This window comes from Alligator mississippiensis, chromosome 3 (assembly GCF_030867095.1).
Source record: "Alligator mississippiensis isolate rAllMis1 chromosome 3, rAllMis1, whole genome shotgun sequence".
NCBI classification, from domain to species: domain Eukaryota; kingdom Metazoa; phylum Chordata; order Crocodylia; family Alligatoridae; genus Alligator; species Alligator mississippiensis.
The window spans coordinates 298502552-298518945 of NC_081826.1; the positions used below are offsets into that span (position 1 = coordinate 298502552).

General features: G+C 42.3%; 1 protein-coding gene across 2 annotated transcripts in view; it reads right to left on the bottom strand.

Annotated features, from left to right (window-relative positions):
* The window catches only part of KIAA1328 (KIAA1328 ortholog), a 215418-nt gene that overhangs the window by 194596 nt on the left and 4428 nt on the right, over window positions 1-16394 (bottom strand). For both annotated transcript variants that reach the window (XM_014593926.3, XM_014593928.3), the window contains exons 4-5: window positions 11710-11804; window positions 186-301 (exon numbers count right to left, since the gene is read on the bottom strand). In XM_014593926.3, coding sequence (XP_014449412.2) covers window positions 186-301; window positions 11710-11804 — 211 coding nt within the window. The remainder of the gene's footprint in view (window positions 1-185; window positions 302-11709; window positions 11805-16394) is intronic.

Sequence of the window (16394 nt, forward strand, 5' to 3'; positions counted from 1 at the left end):
GGCAGTTTCAAGCTCAAATGAACCAGCAGCACATGCTGACAAGTCATCTCTCTGATTGCCTTTGAATGGCAGCACATGCAGATTTATTCTCTGCTATAAATTAGAACAATTATTTCTCTGTAGTTCACTTTTTATTTCAGACAGCGAGCCCCACCACACTTTTTTGGGGAAAAAAAAAAGGATATCTTCCCTTTCCTTGATGATGAGCTCATTCTGCTCCTCTAGCTGTCTGATCTTCTTCTCGAATGACTCCTGTTCGGCTTTCAGTCGCTCCTCTGTCACTTCCTTTTCCTCACTAACCCTGAAAGGATAAGAGAAAAGCAAAGGCCTCATCAGAGCAAAAGAGAGAGAGAGGTGCCCTTGGCCACAGTGCTTCATTGCCGATAGCTGTGGCTTCCAGAGAAAACAGAGCCATCTCCTAGCCCCACCAGCCACAATCCACTTCTTTCATGTATAAAGGGCACGTTGCTATGTAGTAAAATGTATATGTGACTTTATGCAAGAAATCTTTTCAAGCAGATGAGCTTCACAAGGAAATGTTTATGTGAAGGACCTGCACAGGGATGACAAAATAAAGACCATAGCCTGCTATTACTTTGGCACAGGCCGGGGCCTTGTAACCAAAAGGAAGTCTCAATGGGCCCCATATAAGTATTGGGAGGAAGGGTTGGGGCAGGGAGGGGATGTCTGAACCACTTAGTACAAACTAGGAGGTGGAGTATTCAAAAGCATTGGGAGGAAAAAAAGCCCTCAGCACTTTTCAACTTCTCATTATAAACAGCAAAACAATGCTTTAAATTAAATCCGGCCAATGAAATAGTGTTTAGACGCACCAGATTTTCTTCAAGTCTTTTAACATTATATACTGCATAACGCAATTTCACTTTTTGCCTTGGCCCTGGCATCCTACATCTTGCCGCTTGGGATAAATAACTGGACTGCGATTAAAAGATGACAGTGTAAGCAAGGTTTACAATGATAATTTATTTTTCAGTTCAAAAGCAGACTCCAAAGACAAGAATAAAAAGGAAATTATTCTGGCATCATGTAGGCTGAAATCCATTACCCACAGACTACTCCAAAAGAGCTCAGGCTGCACTAAAAATGGGGCTGGGAAGTCTTGGATCTCAGAACGCTGTTCATTCAGTGTGGAACGACAGACAGTGCCAGGGATAACATTCTGCACTCATATCATTTCTTTTGCTCAAGGTCTCAAAAGGCAGGTGAGAAAGCCAAGCAGCTGGTCAGCTTTTGGCTTTCATTCTTCAGAAGGATCGTACAGGGTAGGTGGTTAAATAGTGGGGGCCTTGAAACAAACCAGAAGTGTTAGTTCATCAGATCTGGAGAAATCTGAACTAGGTGCCACCACCCTCAGGACAACCTGAGAGGCATGGAGAGGTTTCTACTGTTCTAGCGAAAGAGCCACAAAAATCTCCAATTGGGTCAGCATTCACTGAGAAAGGAAAAAAACTCACAGAAGTGGTATAGGTCACGATGATATAGGTGCCAGCCCATCCTGACACCATGCCTAATACAGCCATTACACAGAAAGGGAAGGACTTGGCTGGAAGGGCTGATGCTGACATTCCTGCACTGCTCTCCAAACCCAGCAGCAGGGAATCAAGGGAAAGGATCCAAACTTGTACAGCAGGACAAGAATGCTCCGGAGCTCGCTATTACCATATTTGCCCAAATACAAGGTGACTTTGAATTTATGATGAAAACGTATTATCATTTTCCATGTACAGAACCTAATTATTGCTTCTGGCAGCACAGGGTAGGAACAGCTCTTGGGCTCTCCCTGCACCCAGATCAGGTAGGACACCGTTCTTCCCAACAGCTCTGGTGAGTGGTCCCATACTCAATTCTAGGACAAGGTTTTGTTTTCCCCATGTTCAATAGGGAAAGGGGGAGGAGGGCTCATCTTGGAATTGGGTAAATGCAGTCATTGAGATAGATAGATAGATAGATAGATAGATAGATAGATAGATAGATAGATAGATAGATAGATAGATAGATAGATAGATAGATAGATAGATAGATAGATAGATAGATAGATAGATAGATAGATAGATAGATAGATAGATAGATAGATAGATAGATAGATAGATAGATAGATAGATAGATAGATAGATAGATAGATATTAATCATACCAAAAAAATGACTGTGGCATCAAAACATGACAGCCACCAAGGGGCTGTGCCCCATTCTCCTGGTTGAACACAATTCTACACATTGGCAGTGTTCATCAATCCAAGCCCTCAAATACGAGGCCAGATCAAAAGGGAATGCAGGCATAAGTAAGGGAAAGAGCTGCATGACACTGGTTCCACCCCAACTCCCATTAAAATGTAGCCCTATTGCAGTGAATAAGGCAACCGACGGCTTCTTGAAAAGCTGCCTGCCATCCATCCCTGCTCCCGCAGAGAGATCTAAGAGGAGTACCAAGCTCAGATTCGGCAGGTCGTGAGCACGTTTCTCTTTTCCAAACCTACAGCACTCGTGCAAGTATGAGAAGCCAGAAAGCTACGCAACTTTTGGTATGGGAACAAATGGGGAACAGGGAGGAACCAGAAAGCAAGAGGAAGAAAGAAGGAAGGAAAACCGCCATCATACAATGACAAAATTGAGGGGGGAAAAGGAAAAAAAAAAGAGTCAGGAGGTAAAAAGAGGCACAACAATTGCTGCCAGGGCTCATGTAAGCATGGAGTCACCTGCTAGTTGCAAGGATGCTGCTATACTAGGAGAAGGCTGAGAACAGATAAAAGCAAAGGGCCATGCTCACAAGTATAAAACCTGGCCAGCATCAGCAAGTGGTTAACGGCAGACAGGCCTGCACAGATTTAGCCTCTCCTCCTTTGCAAGAGAGGCCAGGCATCTCTCTAGATTCAGATCTGTCAGCTGTATTGGTCTGCATCACGTTCGCACAGTGCTGCCCTTCGTACTTAAGCGCACAGAGCACAAGAGCTCAGTCACGCTCTCCCATATGCAGCTACATAGGGCAACATTTCTTAGGCATTAAATGACTGAAAGCAGTGAGCTATTTCATAAGATACATGGCAACATATGCTTATGTATCCCAAAGCAGGAGACAGCCCATAAAGGGCAGATAAGATAGAGAAGACAATTACTCACAGGAGGCTGAAGTTACAGAAAAATAAAAGAGCTTTGTCAGATTATGTTGGATTTATGTCATGTCTCATACAAGGCTCAGGGGGGTTTTTATATACTTGTCGCATTGCCTTTTGGCAGTAACAACACAAGCATTTTAGACATATAGGGCAGGACTTTTTTGCAGCCAAAGACTTTGCTTAGTTTATTATATACAGAAAGAGGCTTTTCACCTGCTTCTCTTCTGACCATGGTAGGAAACTATACAGGCAACCAAACTAACCGCAAAAGGGCAGAAACTTTTCTACCAGGCCATCTCTCAACATGCATGACTTCTTTGTTGCCATTGTTCATATGGGCAAATGCATTATTACTAGCTGAAACCAAAGACAGCAAACCAATAAAATAATTTCAAGGTTTACTGCCAAACTTGCAATCTGTCTCCTAGCACAATTTATGTTCAATAAACCTTGTGGTACAGGACACACACAAAAAAATAAAAACCTTTCTTCAAGACTCACTTTAAATTCATCTCTCATCAGACTATAACTTTGGATGCGACTACTTAAGGTCCTACATATTTTCTATGAAGGGCCTTCCAGAATTTAGAGAGATTTTCAGTGCAGCAGCAAAATCCTTTTAACAATAGTATTCCTCAGAAAATTTCTAAGCTCATTAATCCCACTCACTAACAGTGGTGTTTTCCTGAGATCTGCATTAGAGCCACTAATAGGGACTGCATTTTTTACTAATGATTTAGAGGAAGAACCGATAGCGAGATAGTAATTATCAATAGTATTGATAGTATTCTGGTTAGTAAAAAGCATAAAGAATGGTGAGAAACTCCATGCAGCATTTCTGAGGCACTGCACAGCATAATGACAGATGAAATCACGCTCGGCAATGCACAGGGGAAGAGTCAAAATATAATTACTTGTTAACACCAACAATGAACAAGATGAGATTGGAAGGGTAGCCCCTAACTCAAATAGCTCTCAACCTGTTAAAAGGAGACCATAAAGAATGAGTTAGCAAGCTTTTCTTAAATAATGGTTTTACTTGCAACAAGCATCCAAAGAAATGAGTTTCAAGGATCAAAATGCAGAGGGGTAGCTGTGGATTGGTAAACCAAGATGGGAAAAACCATGGGGACCAAAGCGAAGAAATGTAAATAACAGATAGGATGATGGGGTCTGAACTTTGCAGGTCCTTTTAGCAAATTGCAAGCGTTACCTTAACGATGCATATTGGCAACATTTAGAGGAGGGAAGATTTTCAGGAGCACTGAGACCCTAATTCCCATTTTTAAAAGTGACAAGCACTATCCTACCTATTAGATGTTTAAGTCCATTTATGCGCTTACGTGTGATCCTATTTCACCCTGCTTGAGTTGCTCAAAATATATACTGACGCATTCTTTTGTAACACGCAACCATCTTAGCCTTCAGACTAAATCAGAGTGAAATGGAATCATTCAGGCATTTAACAGACAGAATATGATCTGGACCTACGTCTCACTGACCATTCACAGGACATAAGTACCTACAGCAGTGGTTCTGAACCGTTTTCGACTTGAGGCACCCCCAATATAGCCGAGGAAAACGCCAGCTCTTAACTGTCACTTTTTCTTTTTCGACTACAGAAAAATCCTAGAGCAATAATTCTGTTGCAGATAACTCAGAAAGACCACAACAGATCAGGCTGTTCTTGACACTGTGGATCCCTATTTGAAAACTCTGGGCTCACCTTGTGAATCATGTTTGCACACCTACAAGGTAACATTGTGTGGCACCTCACAGCACCCTTGGAAGTGTCTCAAAGCACCCGGTTTGAGAAATACCAACTAGTCTTCTTGAAAAATTGTGCTCAAAGGCCCTGCTGTGAATATGAGCCAGCAGTGTGCCCTTGTTGCCAAGAAGGCTAACAGCATCCTGGGCTGCATCGGTAGGAGCATTGCCAGCAAATACGGGGCAGTGATTCTTCCCCCCTATTCTGCACTGGGGAGGACACATCTGGAGTCCTGTGTCCAGTTGTGGGCCCCCCACTACAGCAAGGATGTGGACACGCTGGAGAGAGTCCAGCAGAGAGCAACAAAAATGGCTGGGGGACATAAATTATGAGGAGAGGCCAAGGGAACTGGGCTGATTTAGTCTGGAAAAGAGAAGACCGAGGGGGCCTTCAATTCCCTGCAGGGGGGCTGCAAAGAGTATGGAGCTGGACTGTTCTCAGTGGCGGCAGATGACAGAACAAGGAGCAACGGTCTCACATTGCAGCAAGGGAAGTTGAGGTTGGATATTAGGAAGAATGTTCTCACCAGGAAGGTAGTAAAGCACTGGAACAGGTTACCCAGAGAGGTGGTAGACTCTCCATCCCCAGAGATTTTAAGGCCCAGGTAGACAAAGCCTTGGCTGGGATGATGTAGTTGGGGCTGGTCCTGCTTTGGGCAGGAGATTGGACTAGATGTGACCTCCTGAGCTCCCTTCCAGCCCTCATTTTCTATGATTTCTATGAAGGATGGATGCTACAAAGACTGAACCGTGTGAAGCCTTACCCATGTGTGCAGTATAATTTTTAAGGACTTACCTACACAGAACCGAGACCTAAGGTGACAGCATGAGGGAACTGGGGAAAGGATGAGGCATGAGATAGATGCAAAGTAGCAGAGCCCCTCTCTACTTTGATCATTTCAGAAGGGAAGAGCAAGGCTCACAGGTCTCCAGGAAGACTCTTGAGAATGGGCTCAGCTTTAAAAAAGCAGCAAGCTGAGCATCCTCAAACAGGAAGAATGGTGGATAGGAAGCTCGAACAGAGCAGGAGGTGAAGCAGGAGGAGGAGGCAGCTCAAAGCCTGGGCAGGGTCCAACAGGCATAATGGGGATGGGAGCTAAGTAAGAGCACCAAAGAGAAGCTGTTTCTGACCTGCTGAAACAAGGTTTCCTCATTCTGGAAGTCTCCCTTACCTCTGATTTGCTGTACTCCAGGAGCTCAGCAATCAAGCTGAGGGGAATTAAAAAACAAAAAACTACCCAACTGCAGGACAAAATGCTAAACAAACTTAGTGCAGCAGAAGTTAACAGGTGGGAGCAGGAAGACAAAGGCAAAATGGAAAGGCTTGCGCAGCTGAGCTGAAAATAAGATGGCAAAATGCCTGGCACTTCTAGATGATGACACAAACATCATCTCTGGGGCCAGCCTGGCATGACAGATCACCACCAAATCCTTATCAGGAGAGCTGGGTATCTGAACTGCCTGGCACTAGCCACCCCATCAAGTTTTTTTCTGACCCCTCATTTACTACCACAGCACTGGATGGCATAAACAGCTCCACAAAAATCTGTGTGATGTCCCCATACCTAGTGCATTAACCTCAGTCACGCTCCCTAGAAGCCAACATCTCTGCACCACATACAGGAATCAAGCCTTATCCCACAGGCTGCTGCAGCAGTAAGGCCCAGGATACAGGTACGTCACCACCACGGATTGCTGCAGAGCGCTGATAAGCGTACAACTTGAGCCCGATCGGTTGTCTTTCTGTGCCTCATACAGATTTCCTGCAACCAAAGTTCCTGTTCTGTTCCTGGCATCCGCAAGTCTGCAGAGGGGCAGAATAAGGCCCCTTTGCAGCCCTACAACACAACGCATGTCCCCTCGAACCAAACAGAGAAGGTAGACAGATGTCTCAGACTTATGCTGTCCCTGCCCCTTATAGGATAGGATAGCAAGAGAATCAGTTCCTCTGGTGGTCCCTGAGCCCACAGCCATAGCTGACTCTCCCCTCTGAGCCCCACTATCCTTCACTCATTGCCTGCACATGATCTGCACTAGATATCTTCCTACTCAGGAAAGGCTGTCTGACACCTCAAAAGGCAATGCTTTGGGGACCTACAGGAATGCCCTATTAACCTTTTAAAGTGCATGCAGTAATATGCCTCCAGTTAAATGGAAAAACCTAGCATGGAGAATGTTGAAAGTTGTAGGAGGATTAAGGGGTGGAAACAGTTGTCTGGACAAGCCCTGAAAAAATACTCTTCCTTTCAGCATCCACCATCTGCCATTGAGAGGAAAAGATCCATCTAGCCCAGCATCCTATCATCTGACCTAGATCAGGAGTTCTTATGCACATAACCAGGATCTCCATTTAAGGACCCCCTCTTCTCCCCAGTGTTTGATGACATGTTTTTACCAATGCTCTGCCTTTGACTATAAGTTTATTTAGGGATGAGGAGCCAGAGAAGTATCACTATGATCACTATGTCTGTCTTATGTTCCACCAGTTCAGACCATAGTCAGAGATACTATAAGCCCTGGGGGAAAAATGTCAGCATCCTCTGCCAAGGAAGGAAGAAAAAGTGGGCTCTCAAGATTCCCATATTAGTCATAAAAAGATACTGGGTGCATCTACATGAGATGCTTACTGAGGAGTTGCCTAATTAGCTCCACAGGAAAGCATCACTGTCTACACAAGCAGTGTTATTAGGCCAGAGTAAACTAATTAACTCTGCCACAGAATAGTACTGCCCAACACAAGCACTATTCTACTATTTACTTTGTCACAATGCACATGTAGAGGGTGACCAGGGTTGGCTGGGGCATGAAGATGCTAGTGTGAGGCTGCCTGCCGTCTATCCCTGCACTGTAGCACCCGAGCACCAGCTAGCCCCTCCGCAGCACACTGAGCCGGGCAGAGCAACTCCGAGCTGCCAGGCTGACCCCCTCCAGGGACCCTGCCAGCCAGGGCTCCTCTACCCTACCTCAATGTGCTGCAATCCCAGGCATACATGTAAAAGCTGTGCCTAGGAGCAATAAACTCCAACTGAGTTTGCACTGGAGTTTGTTCAGGTGCACTAACTGCATGTGTAGATGCACCCACTGCAGCTCTATGCACTTAGGCAGTCGTTAGCATGAAGCAGGCAACAGGCCACAAGCCACCCCCCATCCACCCGATACCTCATTACTCCTCTGGAAGGAACCAAGACACCTACAATGCCGGTAGCAAGCAAAAGGGAGTGAATCGTCTCTGCTGCCCTTGCCATGTTACCACTCATTTAATCACATAGGTTAATAATGATTTCTGGAGTAGCTTGCATGAAAGATAATCTGCAGTGATACAAACTCAGTGTCTGCCCTCCTGGGCTCCTAAACCCTGCACAGAGCAATGGTGTAACTTGTTCCTATTGTGCCTGCTAACTTAGTCCTGCCACCAACATGACCAGGCCAGAAACCTCTTGCTGATATTATGAAGATCTCAGAATACTTATGAAAACGTTGAGTTGTTAGGGCCACCACTATACCCTAAACTCTTCCCCTTACCCCAGCCAGCACCAAGAGCAATATAGGAAATTCACGATGATTAATCCCTGCTCAGAAATTCTCCAAAGAGAGTCAGGTCCAGCTGGAATGTAAAAAAAAAAAAGTCGTCTGAACCAGGCTTCTGAGGTTTCATCATTAGTCACCATGGACAGTGGAACAAGAGGCCCATACAGCACCAAGCAAAGTAAACAGGGTGTTTGATGTACTTCGCAATGACAAAAAAAATTGTGTAGATGATACAAGACAATGGACCAGCTTCACTTAGAACAACAGCTCCTATTTGTGTCCCTTCACCTTAATATATAGAAGACTGCAAACGTCCAAAGATAAAGGAAAGCGATTGTTAGATTTGAAGGTGATGGAGTGCAAAAAACTAAGATTATTTAGTCGTGAAAGGAGGATTAGAGGAGATCCAACTCAGTCCCTTCTTTCAACCCTGTCTCAAAATTCAATTTCAGCAAGTCCCTCACACCTAATAGCATGTCAGCCCTCGAGTCTGCTGTTTCTGCTGCAGGGGTTTCCAAGGACTGTGGGTGGATTTTTTTTTCAAAGGCAGGATACTATAAATGATAAGACTATTACACCTGGGTTTGAATAAGTTCTAAAATATAATGCTCTCGTGCTATTAGAGACGTGTAGTGGAGTCTGGAAGCACACACAATCACACACACTTCACTCGGGTACAAAACTGCAGTGAAGGAAAGACATTTGATTTTCCAGGTATAAATTAAATTTCAGGAGTCAGGATGAGATGGGTCAATAACCCAAGTTGGTTCAAGGTCTGGTTCAGACAGTCAGTAGGAGTTTTATTACTGTCTTCCCACAGCCAGAAATTTACCTCTTCCTTGAATCTCTCAAAACAGACAATTATTGACCAAGCAATTTCTATCCATGATCCTGAAATAAACATAAAGGAATTACTCCAAACTACTGTGCCATTTTCACAAAATCCAAACCTGCAAAGGTTCTCTCTGGCACAATCAGCATTATCATCATTTACCACAAAATAGCCTTCCTGTGAAGTGTAGGCATTTTGATGTTTTTTTTTCCTACCTGGAAATAGCAAAGAATGTTCCAACGCCTGCAAAAAAAAAGCCCATCATTACCCAACAAGGGAAGAAAATTATGGAGACTTTAAAAGAAGTGATGAGGTGGGAGGTATTAAAAAGTTTAACTTCCCTATTACCCTGCAAAGGACTTTTAATTATATTCAATAAAAATATGATGAGGTTTAAAAATAAAAAGAATATCTGAAATAAAATAATAGTGTTCCACTAATTTTACTTTGCAAAATTAATGTTGCTGCACTTCCTATTTTTCTTCAGAGAAATGTCAGGCAGAAATATCAAACTGTCCTCAGGGAAAAATCAGAGCATCTGAGACTTAAAAAGAATCCAGTGTTCAAATGAGTTAGTGCGCTGGTATTCATTTGGGAGCAGTGGATTATGAGGAACAATGTAATATACAGGGTTTTTTCCGAGTGTTAGACTATACCCCTATACATCAACAACGGCACCAGTGTCCAGAATAGCTCCAACATTTGACAATTTGTAACCAAGCTTCTGAGCAATTTTATTTTTCATGACAGCCTTAACTAGACACGAAGCAGGATAAGAGCGAGTTATAAGCATGAAGAACTTGGAAAATTACTAAAAGTACAGCAAAGAAATTGTAGGCTGGCACAAGTTATTAGGAGGCAAAATGGTCCAGGAGATGATGATGACAAGACAAAACATTCCTGCCTGCATGGATGACTTACTGTGTGACCTTGAATGCAACACGTACGCTGCACCCCAGCCTCCCCATCTGTTTGACCGGTATTGGAAAGCAGACTGCTATCCATGGTTTAGAAAAAAAAGTTATAAAAGTGTTTTTAGAATTTGTAAGGACAATGTTTTTATATGCTAGAATGCACCTCCATATTTTGGAGATTCTCTTTCATCCTGAAAGACCATGTGTTCTTTTTTGTTTTTAACATGAAACATGAAAAAGAAAAATCTATCAGTAGCCCACAAATAAAAGATACAATTAGGTAAGGAACCCAAGGTAAATTCCTGCCAAGATCTGGGGATAGGTGTGCTTATTGTTTAATTGAGAAGCAATTACTATTTATTATGCAAATGCTGTGAACATGCTTGGGGCTGTATGCACAGAGACTTGCCCCCAAGAGCTTGGTCACCCAACACATTCTGTTTTCTTAGAAGGGAGGGGGGGGTGAGTGTGTAAAGGAGTATTAAAGACTATAATGGAGAGAGCAACTGACTGTTTCTTTTATCTACCAATCCCCACTATATATAGTTCCCCTTCCTCTTTCCAAGTTCCAATTCTGCTAAAACGTGTTTTATTGTCACTCTTCTTTTCTCCCTGCTCCAACTGATCCAACCTGTAGAGTAAAAGAGGCACAAATCTTGATGTTTAGAATTCCAGCACTAGGCCCAGACACAGCAGCCTTCATCTATGAACCACAGCAAGAGCCTAGCCTGGGATTTTGCTTATCTCAGTTTTATCCTACTGCTGCAAAAGTAATTGGTGCAGAAACAGAGGATCATACAGGTGCTGTGCAGCAAGTGCCCCACACAGATTTCAAAGATGTAGGCAGTACAGAAAAGTGTGGGTTTCCTAATATCCCTCTTTCATTTTAAAATGTGTGGTTCATACCACTGATTTTATTTTTCAAGCCTACCCAATATTGGACAGAAAGGAATAGCCCTTTCTAGAGTTTAAAGCTTGCAACATCCTATCCCCACCACCTTTCAGAGAATTACAAGAAAAGAAAAAGACCCCTACACAAGCAACTGAAATTGAACCTTTTATTGTTGTAAGTGGGCAAACTACAAGTTAATGCATCCATAGTTACTTTTACCAACATCTCTGAACTGCCTCTAAATTGCATTTCTACTTTAAAACTTGCTGACTTGCTGGCATGAAACTGGTGCCAACCTGGCAAAGTTGACAATTGCAAAAAAGCGAAGGACAAACCTAAAGTATATTTTTTGCACATATAAGAAAGACACAATATAGCAACTGAAGCCTTGAGCCTTCACGTGGATGAACTGAAATTTGCAGAATGAGGATTTTAGTTTTCATTACTTACTTTTTTGTTTTCCATTTTTGTCAAGGAAGAAGGGAAAGCTACCAAGTCTCCCACTTGCTCACCCCTCCTCCTTCAGCATAATACTTATGTTAAAATAAACACGCAGTTCCAGAACGCTGTTCTACAAGGTTTGGCATTAAACAGAAGACTGGCTCTCAAAACATAATGCATTTTCAGGTGAAGCTTATTCTCACCTGGCAAGTTCCTTAATTAAGTTTGCAATTCGTCTCTTGTCCTCAGGACATAAATCCTTTAAAGAAGCGCTCTTCATTCCTCCCTCATTAGTGACCTGAAAATTAAAATCTGCATTTAAAAACCAGTCATTTATATGGAATAAGCACTTCAGGAGATATTAGAGGCCTTTCAAAGGTATAGCAATTTGAAATCAGAGCTAGACATACTAAGACTGGAACAAGGGGGATATTTTTAACAGTCAGGGTAATTAATCAATTTGGTCCAATTTACCAAGTTTTGCGGTCAGCTCTTCTATGGGAACTATAGTTCAGTCATAAGTTATTGGGCTCCATGCAGTTTCCTAGTGAAATTCATAGGCCTGCAACACGGTGGAGGTCGGAACAGATGATTATAATGGGTCCTTGAGACCCAGAAGTCTAGGACTTATTACTTTCATTATAATTACACCCAAATGGACCACTCAAGTTGAGCACCTCTGTGTGTAAGAAACCTTAAAAAAAATTGAAATAGGCAGTCCTTGTTTCAAAGAGCTTGTATACGAGACACACTGAACTAAAGGAATTAAACCTAGAGCAATCAGGATGAAATTAGGATACTTCCTGTTAAATTTCATCATCTTCTTATCCGTACATAACAAACCAAGCTGCCTCTCCACTTCGCTACTGCTTGTTCTTTTCCATTACATTTAAAACATGCATTTTATTCAACTGCCATCTAGCCACGGCCTCTAATCCCCACAAACAAGCTCATGATGAATATGTAATCCTGGATTTTTCTCTTCTTTTGATCAGGTCCACTCCAGTATATTATTCAAGTGAAGTGGATGCATTTCTTATCAATGTCCACCAGAGGGTACTCCGCAGCACAGCATTTAAAAGCCACTTGTTATATTGTTGCTTTTGCTATCATTAGATAGGACTCTATTTCCATGAAGTCCAGATCTGGCCTTATTCAAAGAACAGTTCTGTACAACCAGTGATTGAGCCATCTAATGCCAGACTCAGGCATTCAGATGCTACAGTGACAAAAGTAGGATAAGAACAGATACGGAAGAGAAGTGATGGAAGCGATGGTTATTTGATCCAAGACTCTGGTAAGATTAAACAGAAATCAAAGTTAAGTGGAAGCAACCGTAATTGTTTATTTTTGGCTAATCAGATCTTATAACCGCTTATGAATGACATTTGTAATAATATATGTTTCTAGACGTATTCAGTCCTTACAATAAATTGTAGTCTAATAGACAGAACAATAAAAAGTAGCTGCTAAAGGTACAACTTTAACAATAATGGGACTACTCCGTTCCCCAACACCGATTTCCCCCCCAACTCCTTATTGACGCTAATGGGAGTTGCACGTGTACATCAAGGGGAAAATGTGTCCTTCCATTTTTAGCAGATGGTGTTAAGCCAGTGTCCCAAAGCTAATGATTTTAAAGCAGCTTTTCAAATAGAGACATTGGAGGTGATCTTACGCAGAGTGGTGTTATTCCATACCCCAAAGCCCCTCAAGTTAAAGCTCTTTGATTTTTATTTGAATATATTTTCTCTGGAAACACCAGGTTGCACACTGAAGGTTCATTGTTAAACTTTTTCCATAATTTTTCAAATCAAGGTGTGGTTTCAGAGTTTCCTCTCTCTCACACATACCCCCACCCCAGCTACATGAGAGGCTGGGAATTCACACTAGAATTTGACTTATATTTAAGAATGGATGGAAGGGTTTCAATAGTATGTACCTCAAATCCTAAAAGGCTTCAGTCTCTTGGTTAAAAATGTCTGCAAAAGAAGGCTGTACCCTAGATGTCTGCTGTAAATTCTTTACAAAAGCAGCAGCTGGTGCTTATGTCATCTCTTCCGTTCAGAAACAAAAAATGAGGCACAACTGGAAGACAACAGTGTCTTTGGCCCAGAAGAATTTTACATGGGGTAGATTACAGACCCCCCCACTCAAGGCAGCCGCCAAACCGAGGTTAAGCTATGCTGCGCTCAGAGTCACCGTTAGGTTTATACCCCAAAGACAAAATGTGAAAAGCTGGTCCTTGCATATTCATGGCACTGGAGGTATGGGCAAGTGATGCAAGGGAGGGGATGGCCTCCAAGTTATACTATACGTTCACCACCCCATGCAGAGTACTCTTTAGAATGGGGATTGATGATACCATTATCTCGCCGCACAAATGAGACTGTATAAGCTACCTTCTGACCAGATTCACACCTGTCCACCCGGTTGGAACCAGTCAGGGAAGTCTCACCCAGTAATTTGCATTTTTGAACCTTTCATCCACAAAGTTTGCATGCACACTCATCTGTTGACATGGATATTGGTAGGCAACCTCCATCTGGCAAGGAGGGACAACAATTTAGGACAAGGCCACTGGGGATAAAACACCTGATTTATAAAAAGTGTTGTGGGATTTTTGATGTCCAAACCAGCAATCTTTAGTATTCACTGGCCCATAAGCAACTGTACTGAGCAAGTGCTGCAAGTATCATCACACTCTCCCGTCAGCTTCATTTCTGACTTTTCCATTTCCTGTTGCCACAAGCAGTGTTGAAGGAAGGGTCTTGTAGGATACATTTTACCCAAGGTCCCTATGCTGGGTCTACTCAAACCTGACAGGGACTTATTTTCAGACTCAAGCAAAAAGACTACCACATGACTTCTATATAGACCTCTGATCATTCATGTGAATGATGAAAGATCAGATCAACTCTGCTAGGAAGGATTCGAGTCAGAGAGGAACATAGGCCACTTTCTTTAATGAACCATTCTGCAGTTATCAGGGTCAGCGACCCCTCCTTTTTTATAACCAGGGATCCTGGTTTTCTCTGATTTAAAAAAATCCCCAATATTCAGTTAAAAAAAGCAACCCCAAATCCACATTTTTCCATGATTAAAATAAAACACCACTAAATATATATATATGCATATATGAGTGGTGTTTCAGTTAACTCTCAGAAAAATGTGGATTTGGGGTTACTTTTTTCAGTTAAAAAAAAAAAAAAGTGGGGATATTTTTAAATCAGAGAAAACCAGGATCAGTTTATAACTATGAAACACATCAAAGTGAAGAGATCAGGTCTGCCTTTGTGATACATTCTTACCACCTGTGACAAAGGGCTGCATCTAGGACTAGGTAACCCCACTCACCTGTGGCAATTAATACATCTTATTTTTATTTCTATCTTCATAAAGGTAAGCCAGAGCTGCTAAGTTACCATGAACATTTTGCAATGGGACAGCACCATAAATAACCAAGGTAAAAAGCCAACTTTGCTTGCCAAAAGCATATGGGAAGTGATTCTCAGTACTTGCTCCTCAGATCTGAAACTCTCTCTGCCTCGAGGCCTGTCATAGCCCTTGCCTGGACATCTTCCAGAAATACTACAAGACCTTCCTATTTGGGTAGGCATTTAGGTAGCCAGACTACTTTTTAAAGAACTCTTCTTTCCAGATCCTATTCCATTTGCTTTTATAGGTTGTTTCCATCTCTTGCTGTAAGCCACTCTGAGCCTTTGTTGAGAAGGGCAGCACATACATATAACTAAATCAATCAAACTTTGATCCCACTTGATCATTATTTGTTACATGGTAACTAGGAGGAATTTAATCACAGATCAAGACTTCAGCATTAGGCACTGCCTAATCACAACAAAAAAACTGCCTCTGCTCAAAAGGGTTCACAGTCTAGTCACAAGATGAAGAACAGCAGATGGGTACAGGCAAACAAATGGAGAAGCACAAGATATCAGTGAGACCATTATAAACAACATAAGTAGCAATGGTCAGAGCACAGCAGCTTACATAACCACTCTCAAGTGTTCAATAAGCAAGACAGCAGAGGAGAGCTGTAAGGAATCTCAAGGACAATGAGGCAGGTTGTAAGCACTTAAGTGGAGCTATATCTACATGCAAGAAACAGCATGGTACAAAACGCTATGTTTTTTTCAAGGAATTTGACAACTGGGCAATCAGGACTGGCACTGGCAGAGTGGAAGTGTACATCAACACTTCAACAGCATGAGCAGTGACATTAGCTCTGGAACTCCCTGCAACTCCTTTCCATTTGGGCAGGCATTTAGAAACAAAAATAAGCCCAAGAAATCTCTGCCTTACTTTGTTTTACTTGTTATTTTCCTTTATTTATGGTAGTTGCCCTTTTAAGTTGCTCTGTTTCTCTTGCTGTAAACATATAAATCACCTGAATAAATAAATAATGACAGATTAGGTGAGGCAGACCCAAAAAGAACCTTAAAAATGAAAATAAGCAGTTAGTATGTGATCTGATGGAGGAAGAGCCACCACTGGAGAGATAGTTAAGAAAACAAGACAGCAAAACAAGGCCTGCAATCACATTTAAAAAGAACATAGGTAGAGCAGGATGGTATTTACAGAGAAGGTGGTAGAGAATGATAATGTAGTAAATTAGCCGGAAGAAAAGTTTCAGATGCCTGACTGTACAGGACATGCTGGGCTTAAAGGTATCATGCAGAAAGAAGCAGCAAGATTTAGACGCAATCTGGATAGCTGGGTGCAGTGTACAAAAAATAGCACCTAGATCCTGATTCAGCATGACAAGGGGAATGGAAGTGATGCCAAAGGTGACTGACACAGGAACAGTAAAGAAAGACACTACTGGTTCATGCCAACAGACCAGCCAAATCATGTTTCACAGCTGAAT